The following is a 21,235-nucleotide window of genomic DNA, read 5'->3' on the forward strand; positions in this document are numbered from 1 at the left end:
AAAAAAGTTTGGTATTGTTCCTCCTTGGTAGAGAAAAGTTCAACCTAGTTATGAGACCAATCACAACGAAAAGAAAAGCTGCACTAACTACTATATTAGTAACAGATGATGCTGGTATGAATAACTTGTATTATAGTCTAGAGCCCTTATAAATAAATCCCCCTCCCTGTTAGAGTTTGCGTTATCAGATAGACGGTTAGTTTAACGTGTAGAACAAGGACTTATACAAGGCATAATGTGCAAAGCATTTTACTACATAAACAAGTGCAGTTTACTCAGGAGAAAACCTATCGGTCTCTCAATTACACACCCCTTAAAGACAATACTCCACAGCACATGTCAATGTAAAACATTTAATTTTAAAATGTTGACACTACAATATACAAAATAGCTACTGTAAATGCACATAGTGTATTCTATATCTGCCAGGTTTACATTTTTTTTTAAAGGAAACTGTTAAGTTACACTGTGGTTAAGACTTGTATCTTCACTCCTAAAAAAGCCCACATTCTATCACAGTGATGTATGGTCAGACTTAACAGTCCCAACTGTTAAACACTTGGATCAAGTCATAACCAGTTTTATTGCAAAAGGACCCTGTACACATTTATCAATTCTAGTACCTTAATAGCTACACAACAAATCATTAACATATAGAAACATGCATCATGAGAAGCAAGAAATATCACCCATCCCTTCTGCATAGTAGCAACTTGTTATTCAGCAACAGTGCTCACATCACTGAGGTCTGTGAACAGTCACTTTTCGCCTTCTTCCTGAGTGAAAAATGGAACGACTTGGAACGACTTAAGTATAAATGCAACATATTATAAACAATTTCTTACAATGAAAAAAGTCACAAATTAAACCAAAATTTTACAGAATTTACTTCTAAACACCATAAAAACCGCCTTCACTTAAGATCTCTCTCCCCGTATCCGGCGAGCCAACTGGATGTCTCTGGGCATGACGGTTACTCTCTTAGCGTGGATGGCACACAGATTAGTATCTTCAAACAAGCCCACCAGGTAGGCTTCGCTAGCCTCCTGCAGCGCGCCGATGGCGGCACCCTGGAACCGCAGGTCGGTCTTGAAATCCTGGGCGATCTCCCTCACCAACCGCTGGAAAGGCAGTTTCCGGATCAGAAGCTGGGTGGATTTCTGGTGACGACGGATTTCTCGAAGCGCAACAGTCCCGGGCCTGTAGCGATGAGGTTTCTTCATCCCGCCGGTAGAGGGGGCGCTTTTCCTGGCTGCTTTTGTGACCAGCTGCTTGCGGGGCGCTTTCCCACCGGTTGACTTACGAGCAGTTTGCTTGGTTCGAGCCATTTTCTTTTACCCGGCGCCGAAGTTTTAGGCCGCTTCTCCGACTGCCGCACTGCCGCTGCTGTGCAAAGAGCCAATAGCTCAGCTACGGGAAAAACTTCCAACGAACGGAAGAACTCCTTCCAACGAACGACCAAACCGCTCTGCGCTCCACTTTCATTTCTGCTATTAGATATTTGCGGGTTTTTTTTTCCTGAATTAGTCTAGGTTTATCAATGAGCTGTTCAAAGAATTAATGTTTTGCTTGCTACTTCCGTTTGTGCTCTTTTTACTGGCACCAAGTTTACTTTGCTCTTCCTTTTCTTAGTCTCCTAAACATGTAGCATTAGGTTACTGATTTGCAATCTTTCTTTTCTAATACAGGCGCTAAAGTGTGATGAAATAAAAATTTCTATTTGAAGGCAGGACAAGAAAAATTAAACAAAAATTTCTTTGTTCAGGCCTCCTCCCTCCCTCTGGTCCCTTTAGTGTATAGAGGGATGTAGGGTGTGTCTGATCACACATTAACTACAGCTCCTCCAAGGTGGAGTGCCTGCTTAGCCATCAAGATCAGTGTTTCTTTTCCTTCTGATGCTAGCAGTGTAACTTCTTAAAACAACAGTGTTCTTTCCCAGCTCTGTAAGGGGTCATGGTGACATGCTCTCCTTTGTACATGCTTACCTGGGCTACATATCCTTCATGAACTTTACAGAAAATATCGGTATGTCATTTTCATATACCATTCTTTGTCTCAAAAATGGAATTGAAGAGTAGAAACAACAAAAACTAGTAAAAATTACAAAACACTGCTGAAAGAAGTTAAATAAAAGGGAAAACACTGTGTTCATGGATTGGGAGATTTACTATTGTTAAGTATCAAACCACTTTGCTAAGAATCCACCTCGCAGGGGTCAGCCCCGGACCCCACCCACCTCTGCTCTTGCCCCCAACAGTGTGGCACGGGCTGCTGCTCCTTGCTTGGGACAAGATGCAGAATGAGCTGTGGGAGGCTTCACACATCCCAGGGAAGTCCAGTCCAGCCTAATGAACTTGAGCAATGCTGTCACTGGCTGGCAAACATGAGAGACATTATTAAGTGACAATAGGAATGACTCATGCACAGAGTTTCAGTGAATGTCTCTGAGGGAAGCTGGCATTGAATTCCATTTTAACTGGACGAGGCTGTCACATTATTGAAGTGATTCTCTGAACTCTCCAGGCCCAGAGTGCTGTGCTGACAGCGAGCTTCTACAATCCAGAGAAGAAAACCTGCAGGAGACTCACAAATGTTTTACGTTCTTAATGAGGCTGTGTGGCTTTCATGTTGATGTTTGGCAGAAACCAACACAATTCTGTAAAGCAGTTATCCTTCACTTAAAAAATAAAAAACTTTAGTGCACCCCAATGTTCATCACAGCACTATTTATGATAGCCAGGACATGGAAGCAACCTAGATGCCCATCAGCAGATGAATGGGTAAGGAAGCTGTGGTACATATACACCATGGAATATTACTCAACCATTAAAAAGAATTTATCTGAATCAGTTCTAATGAGATGGATGAAACTGGAGCCCATTATACAGAGTGAAGTAAGCCAGAAAGATAAAGACCAATACAGTATACTAACGCATATATATGGAATTTAGAAAGATGGTCACGATAACCCTATATGCAAAACAGAAAAAGAGACACAGATGTACAGAACAGACTTTTGGACTCTGTGGGAGAAAGCGAGGGTGGGATGTTTTGAGAGAACAGCATCGAAACATGTATATTATCTAGGGTGAAACAGATCACCAGCCCAGGCTGGATGCATGAGACATGTGCTCAGGCCTGGTGCACTGGGAAGACCCAGAGGAATCAGGTAGAGAGGGAGGTGGGAGGGGGGATCGGGATGGGGAATACATGTAAATCCATGGCTGATTCATGTCAATGTATGACAAAACCCACTACAATATTGTAAAGTAATTAGCCTCCAACTAATAAAAATAAATGAAAAATAAATAAATAAATAAAAGACTTGTTTTGGGACTTCCTAAAAAAAATAAATAAATAAAATAAAAATAAAAATAAAAAACTTTAAAAAATGGTGAAAATGGAAAAAAATAAAGAAGAAAATGCAGCATTCTTGTATTTCTGCACATCTAACACTGTTAATTAGCTCAGTAGAAAGGAATCTGTCTGCCAATGCAGAAGACACAAGAGAGGCAGGTTTGATCCCTGGGTGGGGAAGATCCCCTAGAGAAGGAAATGGCAACCTACTCCAGTATTCTTGCCTGGAAAATCCCATGGACAGAGGAGCCCGAAGAGCTGCAGTTCATGGGTCACAAAAGGATTGGACATGACTTAGAAGTTAAAATGACAACAACCAGTGTTAATTATGGACACACTTACACCAGGCTGGGTGATAGCACACTGGTGCTGAGGCAGCTTGGAGGGTCTCCCCCAGCCCAGGCTCGGGCAGAGTAAGATAGAGATGGGTGTAACCATGCCCCAGGGGAGCAGTCCCTCTGGAAGGATATTTTCATCCACAAACTGCTCCTGATTAGCTGGCTAGAACAGGAAAATCATGAGGTCAAAACTCACGGGGTCAGCAGCACTGTGGCTGTATTCCGTCACTGTCACATAGTCACAGGCTGTAACCTAGCGCTGGCCAACTGTTTCGAAAATAAATTCTACAGTCATAGATTCAGTCTGTAGAACAATTTTGGGGGGTACTACTTTATAAAAACCACACCTACTTTACAGTCAATCAAAAGTGCCCTGTTTATATAGCAATATTTCCCAATAGTCCAAGATAACTATCTTCTCTGCAATTCCAGGATAGCAGGGTTCTTTCCTAAACTGTATTCTAGTACTAGATTTACTTATTTATTTATTTGGTTACACTGTGCAGCCTGTGGGAATCTTAGTTCCCTGAACCAGGGCTTGAACCTGTCCCCCCTGCAGTGGGCACATGGAGTCTTGGCTCCTGGACCACCAGGGAAGTCCCCCCAGTGGTAGAGAGTCTGCTGGGAGGCAGTGGCAGTGATCGTGAACAAAGACCACAAAGATAGGAACCAGGCAGAGGTGCAGGATGACAGGAGACACAGCGGGAGACACCTAGGACGTGACCTCCACACACTGGCATCCAGGAGCTTGCGGGCGTCATGCTGGACCGACACAAGCGTGGACTGACTGCACCGTAACCGTGGATGCCAGCTGTCCACTGGAGCACAGACTCTCTGATAAACAGAAGCCCTGATCTGTAGTGCTTGCTGACTTTCTGAGTGAGCTTAACAATTAGCTGGCAAAATTCCTGATGTTCTGAATGTTGCTCCTGTGGGTGGGAATAAGAGGGCTCTGGCACACCACTGATCTGAACTCCATTTCAAGAGGTCCAGGTGGACAACAGCAGTCCATTTTCAAATTCACGATGCCAAACAAAGTTTAAGGGCAATTTGCCTACATTTTTTTTTACAACCAAAGAGTGACTGATTCTGAAGTATACGGGGTAGAGCTCAAAAACCTCACAACTGAACGTGGTATAAATGTGTGTTTTTCTATAACTAATGTTTTGCAAGGAGAAAATTTGGAGATAAACATCTGTAAGGAAGTTCTCATAGCATTGAGGGAACATCATTTCTGACTCCCTTGTGTTTGTTTATTTATCAATTTTCTGAAAGCCACTGGGTAACAGATGGTGTCACAACTCTAGACAACAATAAAGAGATCCTTTCTGTTCATCTACACTGTCAGTCCATGATTATCCTGGCCAACAGCAATGGGAACAACCCTTAATCTCTCCAAGGAGGGACCTGTGACTTTAAAGTGTTGTGATTTAAAGTGTTGAGACAACAATTAGAAATCTACAAGCTTGTCCACACATATACAAACATGCTTATCTCTTTAGCTAGAATTGCAGAATATGGTCCACACTTAAATCTTATTTCACAATAATTAAAGTGAAAATAAAACTGAAGGACAAATGGTCTTCCAAACTCTCCCCCCAAAAAAGAATCCACCTTGTAATGCAGGGGATGTGGATCTGATCCCTGGTCGGGCCACTAAGACTCATTATTTCCCCAAATCATCCAAGAGTATCTGGTTAGAAATGTTTGGAAAGCTGTAACACAAAGCTCAAGTCAGCCTGAAACAGGCTCCAGCTGGGGAGGCGTGGGGACCGAGGCTTGGTGAGTGGACCGGAAGCTGTTTCCATCCTGCATTTCATAACCTGACCCGGCTGCCCCAGAATTATGCTTTATCTCCAAGGAAGACTCACTTCAAGCAGGGGTTTTCTTCATGTTCCTTCTGAATGGGAATGTCAAGTGCCAGGCCTACTTTTAGACTTCCTGAGTCTGGGATGCAAAGCTCTTGTATTCACCTTCCAGCTGTGATCAGAGTAGTAAAGGTAGCAAAACTAAGACCAAGGCTTTCTCTCTCCTCAACACTTTTCCTTCCAGAGGACAATTCTATCATAAAATGTCAAAGCTAGAGGAGAAAAATGTGAAAGAGAAAACCTACAAAAATATTCTAAAATGTCAAACACAATCATGTCAAATCACAATCAAGGAGAAAATCTGTGGATAAACATCTATAAAGTTCTCATAGCATTGAGGGAACATCATTTTTGACTCCCTTGTGTTTATTTATCAATTTTCTGAAAGCCACTGGGTAACAGATGGTGCCACAATTCCAGACAACAATAAAGAGATCCTTTCTGTTCACACATTACACAACCATGTGTAAATATAACAAGCCATAACCGCACCCTGACCTGTTCATATTCTTGCACTGCTGATACAACCTAACATCCCATCAGTTACTCTCACAAAGTCTGTGGGACAAAGTCTTCTGGGTGTAATTTCCAAGGCACATGGGATGCTCACACACATCACTAATGTTCATCCGGCCATAGCGCCTGTTTGCTGTGCCATGATCTGGTGCTCACAAGAGCCTGGATACACCCGCCCTTCTACGTCCACTGTGATCCTAAGCTCATCCTTGACCACGGCCTAGTCCCTCTCCCGGGTCGGCATTCACTTCATCACAAGCTGGATTAAACTGTGATATGACAGGAAGTCACACACAGACGCCTGCTCTCTGGGGCTTTGGGAAGATGAAGTCACTGGTGGCTTGGATCAGAGTTCAGGATGGTCTCTAAACACACACAGGGGTCCTGTCTGATGCCTCCGGGGGAATCTCACATCCAGGGCTCCCACCCTGCCCAAGTTCTGCCAAGGATGTTGGGGTCAGTTGCCTGGTCAACCAGGCACCTCACTTGGGCCTCCTCTGAAAGTCCACTCTCGGGCTCCTGGGCACGAACGCTGTGCTCTCGGCTTCCTCGTGCCACAGCGACGTAGTGTCTGAAGGCAGGCTCCTTCTCGTGGCCCAGCCGAAGCTCATCACTGGAAAAAAGATCAAGCAACACAAAGACACAAACTGCACGTTATTTCTCCAGTCCAAACCAGACGCTCCATTGGTCACACAGCATACTCTCTGCTGCTCATGACCTCGAAGTCAAGATTCCATCTGAAGGAAAACAGAACACTGCTGGGAATATCTGTCTGCAAGTGTGTGTGTGTGGACTCTCACTGCCTCGGGTTCCTACCTAGGATGGAACACAGGGTCAGACGGTGACCCCGTGTTTAGCTTTTTGAGGAACTGTCAGACTGTCTTCCACAGGGGCTGCACCATTTCACATCCCCAGCAGCAACAGCTGAGGGATTTGGTGTCTCCACACCCTCACCAACAACTTGTTATATTATAGTTTCTGATTATATTAATAGCAATCCTAGTGGGTGTGGAGTCTCACTTGCATTTATCTGATGACTAATGATTTTAAGCATTCTTTCCATTTGTTTATTGGCCATTTGTTTATATTCTTTTATAGAAATGTCTGTTCAAGTCCTTTGGTCATTTTTTTCATTGGGTGGTCTTTTTATTATTCAGCTATAAGAATTTTTTAATGGGTTTTATATGCAAGTTCCTTATTAGCTATATGCCTTTCAAATGTCTTATCCCATTCTGTGGACTGTACTTTTACTTTCCTGATGGTATCCTTTGAGGCACAAAAGTTTTTAATTTTGATGAATTTATGCTTTTCTTTCTCCTTCTCTTGTTTGTGCTTTTGGTTTTAGACTTAAGAATGTCAAATGTCATTGCCAAATCCAAGGTCCAAAAGATTTACCCCTATGTTTGCTTCTAAGGATTTTAAAGTTTTAGCTCTCACAGGTAGGTCTTTGATCCTCTTTGAATTAACTCTGTATATCGTTTGGGGTGGGAGTTCCACCTTCATTCCTTTCAGTGATCTTTGCTGGAAAGACCACTGAATGGTCTTGGCATCTTTGTCATGGTCACCATTTACTATCAATTAACGGGAAAGTCCAACTTTTTTCTTTCTTGTGAATCATTTCAGCAAATCTGTATTTCTTATAGACCTCAACCAGAAAAACAAGAAAGCTAGGTTAAAGGTAACCTGATCTGCATATGTATTAATGAGCCGCCACTATGCTCTGTGCACCCAAGGGCTCTGCCACCAGGGTCACATTTGTCCTGAGAAAAGACAGAAGCAAATTTAAAAACATCTCCTCATGCAGGTAGAGATGTTCATGGAATAGTCCAGGACTGTGGTGAGGGGGCCCGGGCTGATTGGTGTGTGTGTGTGTCTGTGGCCCGGGGGTGTGGTGAAGGGGCCCGGGCTGATTGGGGTGTGTGTGTGTGTGTGTCTGTGGCCTAGGGGTGTGGTGAGGGGGCCCGGGCTGATTGGTGTGTGTGCGTCTTTGTCTGTGTCTATGTGTCTGTGTGTGTGTTTCAAGGTTGACTGGGGTGTGGGGTGTGCGTGTGTACATGTGCTGTGAGTGTGGGTTTCAGAGTGAGAACCTCACTGGGCTGATGGGGGGTGGTGTGTGTGTTGGAGGGGTGTGTGGTATGTGTTGTGTGTGTTTAAGTCAGGACCTTGCTGGGCTGACCAGTGTGTGCCTGTATAGTGTGGTGTGAGTGTGGGTTTCAGAGTTGGGAGCTTGCTGGGCTGACCGGGGTGTGGGGCTGACCAGGGTGTGGGGCGTGTGTGTACGTGTTTTGGAGTCAGGACCCGGCCGGGCAGTGAGAGCTGGCCGCTGCATGCTGCACCTCCTCATTGTCAGTGGGGGTGATGGGCTGATGGCACAGGCTAAGTACATACACACACACAGAGATATGTTTAGTAATTCTTCTGGGAACAGCGGCATGTTGGTGTGTGTGTCTTTCCACAAATAAATGCTTACCAGGTAATAACTGCTGGATTGGCACCTGCTAGCTTTCTCTTAGCATAATGAATCTTCTGCCGTGGATACCAGTTTTGTTCAGTTACATTTATTTCTTGAATCCACGATCCTCCTTTTCTCAGCATTGTCTGTTCAAAATTCTGAGGGAAAGGAACATGATTTTCTCTGCTTAATGGTACATACGGTCACATTCAAACAGACCCAACAGGTAGTGATCTCAAAACAAACCGAGTCTCTGGCCGGGAAGGGCTCTGCAGCTTTTTACACACTCTCCCTGCAGCACATGTGACAGTGATGGTGACCGTGAGGGTCTACACTTGGGCTTACCGCGGCCTCCCTGTGGAGGTGTCACTGCTGCGCTTCCTCCGGGGGGCTGAGCTGAGAAGCACGCTGACCTTGTGTGGAACAGACTCAAAACTAAAACTTGTCTAAAAGAAACCAAACCCTATCACCAAAGGGTTACAAATACTCTCAAGTCTAACAGTGTCCTCCAAATAAAAGGCAGGTCTCTTGTCTGATTTTCAAGCTAAATGATCCTAAATGTTAACTTTGAGAGCTGTACAGAACCAGCTAAGTACTTTGGTAAACACATCCCCATCAGGAGACAGAAGAGGTGGTCAGTCATGAGCACACTGGAACAAAGCTGCAAAGTGGGGAGAACCACCCACCTTCCAGTCAAAGGACGGCTCCTTCACGAACACATCCATGGTGGTGGTGAGCAGGTCGGCGCGTGAGCGGAAGGCCCTTAGCGCGCACACCATGACGCTGCTCACGAGCCCTGTCTCCTTCAGTGGTGACATCAGGTTGATGAACTGGCGAGTCAGCCGGAAAGGCATCAGTTCAGGGACCCGCAGAACCTAAAGAACAAATGAGATGCACGGTGGATGAGCGAGGCCTCCTGCAGCTGTCGCTCATGCATGCAGAGCACACCTGCTCCCCTTTTCTTGGAACTGGCCACATGCGTGTGAGGTCACCGTGCCCAGGAGCAACCACACGATCTGTGCGTGCAGCCACACGGCCCAGAAATGAAGAGCTGGAGTCTGACATCAAGAAAGGTGTGCATCTCATCCACGAAGACATTCTGATGAGCCTCCGACCTTTATACAGGAGCAAGTGATGTAATTAATCTATCAGCACACTGTCTACAACCATCTGAAGGAGGCTGAAACAAAGCTGAGACTCTCCCATTTTGCAAGAATGACCACTTTAATGATCACAGCAGGCCAACTGTCCATAGAGGGGTCACAAAGCTGACGACACATCCATCCCAGCACAGAGCGGGGCGAGCTCACCTGGGTGGCAGAGCCGAACGCATGTCCGAAGTCAATCCCGATCACGCCGCCCGTCTCCAGGCTCACCATGAAGTTGTTGAGATGCCGGTCTCCAATGCCCAGAACCCAGTGGCCGACGCACAGGAGTGCGTGGGAGGTGGTGAAGTGGTTGCGAAGGGCCAAGAAGGCCTCGGGGCCAGTACTCATCTTCAGGAAGGCCCGCCTACAGGGGATGGTCATGTGGCCTCTGCTTCACCCCTGCCCCTCTCCCACAGGTGTAAAGTCAGAAAGGCACTTACTTTAAGAGATCTGCAGGCACTTTACTTTCTCTTTTCCTAAAAGATGTGACTGCTTCAGTGCGATTAGCTACTCTATGATTTAATCATAAGAAATGTCTGATTAGAACAAACTTCCCATGACTTAAAATTTAAATTTTTTTGTTAAATTGACACTACCAGGCAAAATTTTCTCAGACACAAAGTGAATGTATAAATCTGAGAAGAATGAACTAGTTGGAACAAAGGGATGAGAACACCACGTACTTGAACATGAGGGGATAGGCCCCAGGGTCACACTTTCCCACCATCGTGATCAGCCATTCTCTGTACTCAGATGCGGGCGCCCGGGAGTCACTAGCACGCAGGAGAAAGAGAACCAGTGTTAGAAAGGTATCGAAGGCAGCTGACTTCAGAGGCCCCATCACCAGGGACTCACTGCAAAGTAGTGAAGAGGCAGGAAAAACAAGTATGACTTAAATCATATTTAATATTAACACTGCACTCCTGACACCCTGGGCCAAGAACTTCAACATACCACTATTCATTCTGAATCACTCTTCAAAACCCATGGCTACTTCCTGTGCAAAACTGCAGGGATAGACCACCAGATACAAGTGACATCCCGCTTCACAGAGAGGAGGAAGATGAGCTGATGATGCAGGCATACAGTTCTGAAGGCCCCAGGGAGGCGGGGACCCCTCCCACCAGGATTGCAGCACCACACACAACCTGTTCACAGCAGGCCAGTCACTAACAAACTAAACAGCCACAAATTACTTGTTGATGGCAGACTGTCTGCTTCTGTCATTATTTAAACATTGCCACACATTTGTTTGTTTTTTTCCCACACGTTGTTTTAAAACATTTCCAATAAGGAACTACAGGCAAAATCCACAGTAAGTACAAAAAAGCATTTTCTTAAATGATGATGGAGTTGAGCTCAATTTGAAAAACTGCTTTCAGTGATGCTTCAGACAAACAGCAGTGCCTGGACAGGTAGAAACACCCTTGGTGCTTACAGAGCCACTCTGGGGTTTGTATGAAAAGCTGAAGACAAAGCAGGGTTACATGTGCTACTTAGTAATTAAATCACTTCAGGTGACGCTTTTCTGAGCTGCTACTAGGTTAATTTCAGGAAGAGATGATTCAATCAATCCAGTTACAACTGGACAAAAATGTGTAAGCAGGAAAATTGCAATGTACAAATTAAGGGGAAAAAAAACAAGAATTTTAGGACAAGGAGGCTGTTTTAAAAAGGTAGTGGGAACTAATTTATATGATTCCTATTTGAAAGTGAAAGTCACTCAGTCATGTCTGAGTCTTTGCGACCCCATGGACTATACAGTCCATAAATTCTCCAGGTCAGAGCACTGGAGTGGGTAGCCTTTCCCTTCTCCAGGGGATCTTCCCAACCCAGGGATTGAACCCAGGTCTCGCACACTGCAGGCGGATTCTTTACCAGCTGAGCCACAAGGGGAGCCCAATTTGAAAAGCACTTTACACTCCATGGACATCTGTGTACCGTGTGCTTTTCACACTTTCTCACCGTACGAGTGGGGCCGTGGGGCCAGCTGGGCTCCCTGTGTGTTAGTGGACCCCAGAGCAGATTCCTGACCCTGGGGCGCAGTCCTCCAGGCACAGCAGGAGGCATCGCAGGCAAAGGACTCCAGTGACTGGAGCTTAAAGCGGGTAAACACTGTGTAGCAACTACTACCCAGGAATGAGAGACTGACAAGTACAGTGCTCCTATGGTAAGTAAGACGCAGTGAGAGCGCTGCTCCTACGCAAATGCTCTGAGGAGGGGGACAGGCCTGAGGCCTTTTATGATCGTCTCCCCACCATTCTCCCGCTGGTCCCCAAACATGCTGATTCCCGCTTCAAAATGGCTGTAAGCCTCATTGTTCTTTCCTTTCTTTACAGAAACAAGGAACAATTAAAAAAAAAAAACTTACTGATTACAAAAATACATATTTATTGTAGAAAACTTGGAAAATAAGGAGGATAAAGGAAAGTATAAAGTTGTTGTATCACGACCTGGAACTCAGCACAGTCCCCTACCTGCACTACCTGTACCCACCTGCATCAGCCAGTCACACAGTAACCTACACCTACCAGTCACCCATGTGCACTAACCTACACCCACCAGTCACCCTCCTGCACTGACCTACACCCACCGGTCACCCACCTACACCCACCAGACACATACACTAACCTACACCCTCCTGCACTGACCTATACCCACTGGTCACCCACCTACACCCACCAGCCACTCACATACACTAACCTACACTCTCCTGCACTGACCTACACCCACCAGCCACTCACGTACACTAACCTACACCCTCCTGCACTGACCTACACCCACTGGTCACCCACCTACACCCACCAGCCACTCACATACACTAACCTACACCCTCCACTGACCTACATCCATGAGTCACTCACATGCACTAACCTACACCCACCAGTCACCCACCTGTGCCCAACAGTCCCTGACCTGCACCCCTTACACACCAGGGACACCTCACCTCTCCAGCCTCAGCTGCTTTGTCCGCACAGAGGGGAGAGCAGTACTCACCATGTAAGTTTTGGTAAAAAATAAACTTCACACACATTAAAAACTGAGAATGGTGCCATAGAAAACATATAACTAAATGTTAGCTGAAATCTTATTATTTGCTTTATCTTCTTCAATCATTTTTCTTTTTGTTCAAGGTTAATTCTTTTTTAAAAATTGTGATAAAATATATGCAGCTATTGCTTAGGAGGAGAAGCGGGAGGCAGAGGATGAGATGGTTAGAGGGTACCGCTGACTCAATGGACATGAGTTTGAGCAAACTCCAGGAGATAGTGATGGACAAGGAAGCCCGGAGAGATGCAGTCCATGGGGTTGCAAATAGTTGGATATGACTGAACAACTGTACATGACTAAGAGACTGAATAATTACTTAGAAACCTTGACTCCAGGTCATCTTCACCTACCTAGAGGCAGACTGAAACACAGGCTGGGCAGGGCAGCAATGAAAAGGGCCTGAAAACGTCCATGCGGGCAGGGGGTGGAAGAGTCCCACCCAGGGAGGGGGGCAGTGGGCTGGGGTGGCCAGGTGGAGTGGGAGATGGGCCCTTGGGCCTCAGGTCACCTGGTGTAGGCTTTCTTCTCCTCCTGTGACATGCTGCTCAGAAGAAGGTCCTTCAATGTGCAGGTGTTTTCAATCCATTCGATTAGCCCCAGCCTGAAAGGAAGGGACAGTCATGAAACCCTGCTGCCCAGCCTTCTCTATAAAACAGCTCTGCCCTCGCTTCCTCCATGAGGAGGAGCCTCATAGCAGCACATGGTCTCTGTCTTGGGACACCTAAAACCTGAACTGTCCCGTGCCCCCGCCCACAGAGGGGAATCCTCCCACCCCCGCAGAGGGGCAGCCGCACCTGGAGGTGATGGGCACCACGTGGTAGGTGGTCACTTGCAGGCCCCTCTGGCCGCAGGCGGCATCGTGGGCCAGGATGCTGTTCATGACCTGGAGCAGCTGCTGGATACGGTGGTCTTGCCGCAGATCCTCACCGCCCTTCACCAGGAAGGGATACTCCCGTTCATCGTGGCCGCGGATCACGATGCGCTTGGGTTTCCTGATCGAGGCCATCACTTTCACCTTTACAGATCAAACAGCATTTTCAGGTGCAGCTGAGAAACCAGGTGGCCCGGGTCTTGACCCCAGAGGGATGCAGGCGAGTGACAGGTTGTGGGGCCCCTGGTTGCCCTGATTACGAGTTACACTGACAAACATGCATGCTCGCGAACAAACCACATGCCATGTCCACTTGCGTTATGTCTATAATGGACACACACAGAGTTGATGCCTCAAGTCTGCTAAACCCTTACACATGACTGCTACTGAAAGTGAAAGATTATATTAAGGTCAGTAAATTCCATCAGAAAACTCGTAACACAACTCTCAGGGAACTCCACACGCCTGAGACCAACGTGGGGAGTGAACTGAGGGGCCGACCCTGGCCGTGGAGCTTGTGGAACCGGCACCTACCCGCTCGTCGAAGCCTGCGATCCGTGCATGGTGCTCTGGCATTGGTTTGCTTCTGCCATCATACTGACCTGGGATGGACACAGAGCCACCTCAGACGCTGCAGGGACAGCGCATGCACTTCACATCCCCCTTCATCCCCCGCCCTCGGTCTAACAGGAGACAACATTTTACTCAAAATTTTCAGTGGGTGTATTTTTTTTAAATGCTGTTATTTCTCGTTCGACTAATGGATGTTGCTTCCTATTCTGTGGAGCAGAAGCAAATGGGGAGACAGGGCCTTGGGCGAGCCCCACATCCCCACCTCAGCCCCGCTTCCAGTCAGGTTGTATAACAGGAGGCTATGCCTCAATGTTCTTCCTGAAACTCACGGTCTGGGATGCACAGCTGTTAGTAATAACAAAGAAGAATGTTTCTCCAAATCTTTTTTTATCCCCCACTGGAGTAAGGATACAAATCACTGTACTGAAACATTTTTTGTCTGGCAAATTCTAGGGGGAAGGAGGGATGTGAGGATCACACAGTGCCCACATCTGGCCAGCATGCTGCCACCTGCTTGCAGTGTCACCAGCCCCTCCTGAAGGCATGTCACGTGCCATCACCGCCTCACTTCAGGTGGGACCAGTGCGTCTCCCAAGAAGTGAGGTGCAGGCACACTGCATCTTACTGCTCTGCAGACACTGCCGCTTCTACAAATGGAGGTTGGTGATGGCCCTGAGTTGTCAGGAGACAGCGTTTTTCAGACACAGCGTGTTTTAACTTTTGTAGGTGCCGTTTCTTAGACAGGACGTCACTGCACAGTGCGGTATAAACGTAGCACGTACAATGTGTCACTGCGCAGTCAACCGCTTTGATGCGCTCTGCTGCAGGGGCTGGAGTAAAACGCACTTGGGGGGTTGCCTGAATTTTACTTCTGAAGAGAAGTTCTGCAGGGCAATGTGTGGGCAGGTTCAGAGGACATTACTGGCTACCATAACAGCAGGGGGCCAGCTGAGCACTCGTCCTCAGGAATGGGACGGGACTTGTAATGTGGTTAAGTGTACTGATCAAAGAAACTACAGATTTTCCTAATGATGAAAAACATGTGGAATTTAAAATCTTTTCAAAAAAAAGAAAGAAAACTGTGATGATTCTGATTTCACCCTCTTAGAAACAGAGGCTCTTGCTCTGGCACGACTCTCCCCAGTGCTGTGCTGTCCGCCTGCAGGTGAACTCACCAGGGACCTCCAGCTCTGCTCTCAGGAATTCCACCCTGAAGTTGCTCATCCAGGGAGAACATTCCCTCAGGTTCCCCGGTGCATCTGAAGTCCTGGACATCCTCCCCAGTAGCGAGCCAGCGATGGCGCAGAAGTCCTGGGGCTTCATGTCTGGGAGTTTAGAACCCCCTCTCCCAAAGTGCTTATCAAATTCCTTTCCAAAAGCCTGAAAATAATAATAAACTTACCTTAAATTAAAAAAAAATTTTTTTAATTTGAGTACAGCTGTTTCACAGTGTTCATTTCTGCTGTCACCACAGAGCATTGGGAAAGAGTTCCCTGTGCAATACAGTTGGTTCTTGTCAGTTACCTATAGTACACACAGTTTTATATACATGTCCATCTAATTTATCTTTAATATTAATGTGAAGTTGAACTCCTGGAAAGGTTCTAGGTTTATAAATCTTTAAAATAAATAGGTACTCAATTACATTGCTTTTTTTCTGTGCTTTTAATCAACAGTTTCCTTGAATGTTTCAACCCTGTTTTGGTGGATTAACCTTTTAATTGATGCAAATTATGTGTTGATTTGTGATGAAGTAGAAAGTTCTAGATGTATGGTCCCAGGTAACAGAAACCAACCTCAGGACAAGCCACAGCTGGAGCTGCAGTGAGGTTTCTTTCCGTACGGGCTCCGCCCAGGTGGGCAGTGGGCTGTGCTCGACCCAGTCAGAGCTGACGGGCTCAGCAGGAGAAAAAGGACACCCAGTGTGCAGAGTGACAGCGGGCATGACCCGGGTGTGACCCCACAGGAACCCTCCACAGGAGGAGTGGGCAGGCCCCTCCTCTCCGTGGAAGGCTGCTCTGTGACCGCTTGCAGCACCCACTCTGCTGCCCTCTCTGGTCGACCCTGAGCAAGACCCTGCCTGCCCTCACACCCAAATTCTGCTGAACCCTTCTAGCCTTGCGGTTCGTCCACCTGCCATCTGGGATTTCGAGTCGCAATGGTACAGGCGTGTGTGGTATGCAGGGTCACTCTGAGAACCAAGAATACTAAATCACACTTAACCTTTACATCTAAGAATCTAGCCATGAAGAACACTATAAATGTGCCACTAATAGACCTAAAAACATGCCATCAACATCTAGCAGAAAGTCACAGATCTAACGAAAGTTTACAAGTTCAACAGACATTTTAAAACCAGAATTATCAATGAACCAGCAAGTATAAGCCCTGGTCTCCACAGGACTCTGTAATCTCGAGGAGCCTGCCATCCACGTACCTGGATAAACCTCCTTCGAAAACTCCCAAGGCCAGGAGCCTGTGGGTCTCCCAGGGCTGCGTGCATCCTCTCATACATTCTCTTAATGTTCTTTTTATCCACAGGTGTTTTCCCTAGTTCAACCTTGACGTCCTCCATCCAGTCCTGTGCAGAAAAAGACATGTTAAGCAGGACCACAGGCAAGTCTCACTGAGTTCCGTGTGTTACGCCAGGAGCTGTCACCTCACCTTAAAAAGCATGTCAGGGTTGGAGAGCTGCTCCAGGGCATTAATGAAATCCTGAACCACGCCTTCTCGATCCAGCTTAGCTTTAATCCTGTAACAAAAATTAAAGTTTAGGTGCTCAAACATCTTGGCCAACAATTTTTATATGTATATAACTATATTTATATATAAGAAAATATATAATCAACTACCTAGTCCAGGGAAGGAGCAATTTAAAAACTAAAACAGGGACTTCCTTGGTGGTACAAGGGGCTAAGATGCTGTGCTCCCAATGTGAGGGTCCAGGGTTCAATCCCTGGTCAGGAAACGTGATCTCACAAGCTGCAACTAAAACTAAAGATCCCACATGCCGTAACTAAGACTCGGTGCAGCCAAATAAGTAAATAAACATTAAAAAAAAAAGACAGATACTTATTAAAAAAAAGAAAGATGAGGCGAAAGCAAACATTGACATTCTGATGCACACAAGCTGACACATACAGTTTCTGTAGTTAAAAGGTCCCTTTCTCAACAAACTTGCAACTGTTCTCTTTCTAAGGAACTGATCATGCTACAGCTGCCTCTGCTGAGACAGAGGTGGGTGCCACAGGGCAGTGGGTGCATGGCCAGCCCATCGGGGCACTGTGCTCCCCAACACTGTCACTCAGAAGCTCAAGACTCTAAATAACTAGGCACATCAGCTCCTGACACAGAAGGGCAGCTACCATACTGGTGTCTACCAAAATCCTCTTTCTAAAGCGAAACACCACTGCCTGTGTGCTCACTCCTGAATCAACTGAAGAAGCCAAAAGGATGACACCTGGGCCATTTTCTGAGTCCTAATTAAGAGGGGCTTCCCAGAGACTTTCAATCTCAGAACAACTTCAGGGACTGATTTCAGAATGCATCTCATCGAGTCTGTCTCAACCAAGAGATCACTAGCATTTAGCACATCCCTCTCCTGACTAACACTGTAAGATGAACTGTGCTTACAAAAGGAAAGAAATTCGACAGCAAATAACACACCAGGTGGATGCACCCAGCCTGTAGAAGCCCAGGCCTCCCGCCCCAGGGCAGCGCTAACTCATCTGAGGACAAACATAAGCATCCGTATGTCTGCTTGGCCCACAGTCATTTTTACAACCTTTCAGTGTTTGAGCAACCTAATTTTTCTGTGTCACCTGGCCACAAACTCCTTGTTTTTATGACCAGCAGAAGTGTCTTTGAAGCAGTAGCTTTCGCTACTTATCATGAACGGGTAGACAATGGCCTGCGGGTAGTGGTCGGCAATGTCCTCCACGGTGTGCTGGATGGCAACCGCCTCCTCCTTGTCCAGCAAGGGCAGCATGTGGCCGATCCAGCCGATGAACTCCCAGCAAGGGACAGAAGAGATCTGCAACAGAAAGCAGGGACTCAGTGCTGAGTGAGACATTTAATGTTCTTTCCCTACACAGGGGCTGTGTGTCCAACATCAAAGCACAGCTACATTTGTGATTGTCAGCATAAAAGCAGACAGACGCACCGACAGAGGTTGGCCCTCTCCTGCCCTTTCGGTTTTGACCCGCCAACAGCCTTCTCTGGGCACTCAAACAGCCCCTTTCTTTACAAGAATGGGAGCAGACAGAACCGCTGTTGCTGACTCTCCTTAGATTTACGTCATTCCTTCCGCCAGCTGCACTGTATCCCATGTCATCTCACTTGTGCTCCATGATCAGCTTTTAGGGTGCCTGCAGTTCTTACTTTCCAGACAATACTACAGGGCTCATCCCTGCATGTTTATCTCTTTGTACCTGTGCTATACGCCCATCAAAGCAGGAGAGATTCCTAAATCCCTTCTTACTTTTAATATTAACAACAGTAAAAATCATTGATTTTCCTCCAAGAAGATTTTTCAAGTTTTCACCTATAAAAGTCTTTTCCAAAATCCTTTCCGACACTGAGGACAATCAAATTTTAAAATGTATTAGTCTGAGGAATGAAAAAGTATCTAACTGTAATTTGCATGTTTCCCTTTTAGAAGCCTGCGCTTCTTGGCCTCACATACTTTAATCATGCGAGCATCTCCTGTTTTCTATTAGTCTGTTATTTTGGAGATCGGAGATAACTGCTCTCCATCTCCAGTATGTGTTGCAAATATTTTTCTCTCAGTTTTCTTTTAAACTTTGTATACGATAATTTTTTTTAAATGATAGAAGTGTCAAATTATTTTCCTTTATAGCTCCTGGTTTTTGTCTCTCAACTCCAAGATCATTTTTATATTTCACTCAGGTTTTCCTCCAACGCTTTTCCAGCTGTTTGTTTCAGGATAAAATCTGATGCACCTGGAACACTGATGCAAAGTGAGGGAGGGCAGGCAGCCTACAGAACCCTCAGCACGAGGCCAGCTGCCCCTCTCAAGGGTCTTGATATAGACCCACCGCTCCGTCTGTTTCCATGCCAACTTAAGATGTTATTATATATAAATATGATTTGGGGAAAAATAAAATCATAACTTATTAAAATTTCTTTACTTATCTTTAAGAAGAACGCCGGTGTGTTGCTAGTAAATTGACCTTAATTTCCTGTGTTGGACCTACTGAAATGCTCACCCGTCCAAGTGCGCAGAGAACTGACTCTGAGCTTGGTGAGAGCACCGTCTACAAGCCCGCTGTGCCCAGCTAACAGCGCGTGTCACCCTTTCTGAACTATTACAATGTCAACTCAAAGCCTGGCCCGGTTTTTCCAGTTAGAGCTCCATAAAAGTCACTAAGGATCCTCTCTGAGGGCCCTCCTCCCTTTTGCCCCAACACAGCCCCAGCAGAGAGGCCGGCACGGGACATGAGCAGGGGAGTGGGATTTTGGTGGGAGCCCTCAGGGTCCCCAAGATGCAGGCTGTGGTGGGCCAGCACCCAATACGTCCCCTGTCAAAATGTGGTGCTGCCAAACAGTGAGCTGAGCAGAAGGCTCCGGATGCTACAGACGAGGCTCAGCCCTGAAAGGAGAGGAGGCTGTGTACTGGCCTCGCCCCTTCTCTGCCCCTCGGGCCCCCCTGCAGACGGAGTCTTCACAGCAACACCCCCAGAGGAAAGGGGGGACAGGGAGCTCACCCTCAGCGTTTCACTGACACACGTTCTGGATGGAGCAGAAAGCGGTGGTTAGGAAAAGCCATCACCCATGCCCCACACACGTTGCGTGTCTGGACATAAGTTCCATCAAGTTCCAGTTGCTGGAAGGAACACACTGACCTCTCTGGTCATCAGGCCCAGCGTCTCCTCTGGATACTGTGCGATGATTTGCAGGAGCCGGGGGAACTTCAGCCGGGCCTCGCTTGAGTGAAACTTCAAGGCCTTCAGCATCTTGTCCACCACAAGGGCTGGATACGTGAGCAGCTCTGTGGATCCAAGGACTAGTGGGACAGAAGAGGGGAGATGCGGTCACCACCCCCACACAGACACTGTGACCAGCCCTGATGCTCACTCCCCGGGGCTTGCATGTTGTAATCATGATGTTCCCTCTGCAGCAGAGCCGCCAGTCCTGGGCCGCGTGAGGGCTTCTCTCGGGGGCTGATGCCTGCTCCTGAGTGAAGCCGTCTGAGTCCTGGGCTGCAACAGGAGGGCGGCCACAGGAGCCAGTCATACTCACATCAGGTGAGCAGACGGAGGGACAGAGACAGCCTGCCACCGTCACAGGCAGGCCACAGGGTGCACCCGTGTCATTGCCTCTCAAACAAACTGTGTGCTGACACAACGTGAGGCTCACCGGACGGGCCCTCCTCCTCCCTGCGGAGCTGCTGGTCACAGAACTCGGCGAGTGTCAGGTAAGCCATGGTCACGCCAGCTGTAGGCCCCTGCCCCCGCGCCGAGGGCCCAGCCTCCTCCTCTGCCGCCCGCACGGCCTCAGAAAGGTGGTGGAACGCTCTCTGGTACAAACCTGCCATGACCTGGAATTCAGAGACCCTGACAGCTGTGAGTGGGCCTGGAGCTTCCTGAGGACCCTCCTCCCTACCTGGGCCCCATGGGCCACCAGCGAACACAAAGCTGTTAGTGTCAGATCGGGAGAGAGATACGAGCCTCACATAACCCCAGGACCTGAAAACCAACACAAGGCGGAATCCCCAGGCCCCAGTGTGGGGCTGAGGATGAGCTGGGACACAAGTGACATGAGGAGCACATGGGAATTACTGATAATATAGAATCACCTGAAAAAAGCCAACAGAGCAGCCGCTACACAAAAAAGCAGAAAAGCTGGTTTTCCCCACAAGCTAGTGGGGCGTCTGGATGATGACAGATGGCAAGATTACAGCAAAGTGCATGGAAAAACTGTCCATAGGGATCAACACAGACTCCTCATTTTTGACACTAAAGGAAAGGCATTATCCGAATGAACAGGAAGCACACGGAAGGTGTCACTAGCCCAGTGGCAAACTCGGCTGCATACAACTG

General features: G+C 47.1%; 2 protein-coding genes across 4 annotated transcripts in view; both read right to left on the reverse strand.

Moving 5' to 3' along the window:
- Positions 1–564: 564 nt before the first annotated feature.
- LOC110148998 (histone H3.3C) lies at positions 565–5,831 on the reverse strand. The gene has a single exon (XM_020911301.2). It carries the CDS (start codon positions 1,326–1,328, stop codon positions 918–920), a length of 411 nt encoding a protein of 136 aa, XP_020766960.1. The 5' UTR covers positions 1,329–5,831; the 3' UTR covers positions 565–917.
- Positions 5,832–5,911: 80 nt separating this feature from the next.
- Positions 5,912–21,235, reverse strand: part of PRKDC (protein kinase, DNA-activated, catalytic subunit) — a 129,982-nt gene continuing 114,658 nt past the window's right edge. For 2 of the 3 annotated variants that reach the window (XM_070477071.1, XM_070477070.1), the window contains 15 exons: positions 20,553–20,733; positions 20,039–20,199; positions 17,996–18,207; positions 16,839–16,926; positions 16,612–16,755; positions 15,350–15,554; positions 14,136–14,203; positions 13,525–13,745; positions 13,239–13,331; positions 10,363–10,452; positions 10,120–10,191; positions 9,842–10,043; positions 9,218–9,406; positions 8,550–8,689; positions 5,912–6,692 (listed from right to left, as the gene is read on the reverse strand). In XM_070477071.1, coding sequence (XP_070333172.1) covers positions 6,488–6,692; positions 8,550–8,689; positions 9,218–9,406; positions 9,842–10,043; positions 10,120–10,191; positions 10,363–10,452; positions 13,239–13,331; positions 13,525–13,745; positions 14,136–14,203; positions 15,350–15,554; positions 16,612–16,755; positions 16,839–16,926; positions 17,996–18,207; positions 20,039–20,199; positions 20,553–20,733 — 2,271 coding nt within the window. In that variant the 3' untranslated portion in view covers positions 5,912–6,487. Of the gene's footprint in view, positions 6,693–8,549; positions 8,690–9,217; positions 9,407–9,841; positions 10,044–10,119; positions 10,192–10,362; positions 10,453–13,238; positions 13,332–13,524; positions 13,746–14,135; positions 14,204–15,349; positions 15,555–16,611; positions 16,756–16,838; positions 16,927–17,995; positions 18,208–20,038; positions 20,200–20,552; positions 20,734–21,235 lie in introns of those variants that run through there. The other variant, XM_070477072.1, reaches the window with a different exon arrangement.

Source organism: Odocoileus virginianus, chromosome 15 (assembly GCF_023699985.2).
Source record: "Odocoileus virginianus isolate 20LAN1187 ecotype Illinois chromosome 15, Ovbor_1.2, whole genome shotgun sequence".
Taxonomy (NCBI): Eukaryota; Metazoa; Chordata; class Mammalia; order Artiodactyla; family Cervidae; genus Odocoileus; species Odocoileus virginianus.

Excerpts from the sequence above, each read along its gene's own strand:
- LOC110148998 (XM_020911301.2), bottom strand. The coding sequence starts at position 1,328 with ATGGCTCGAACCAAGCAAACTGCTCGTAAGTCAACCGGTGGGAAAGCG.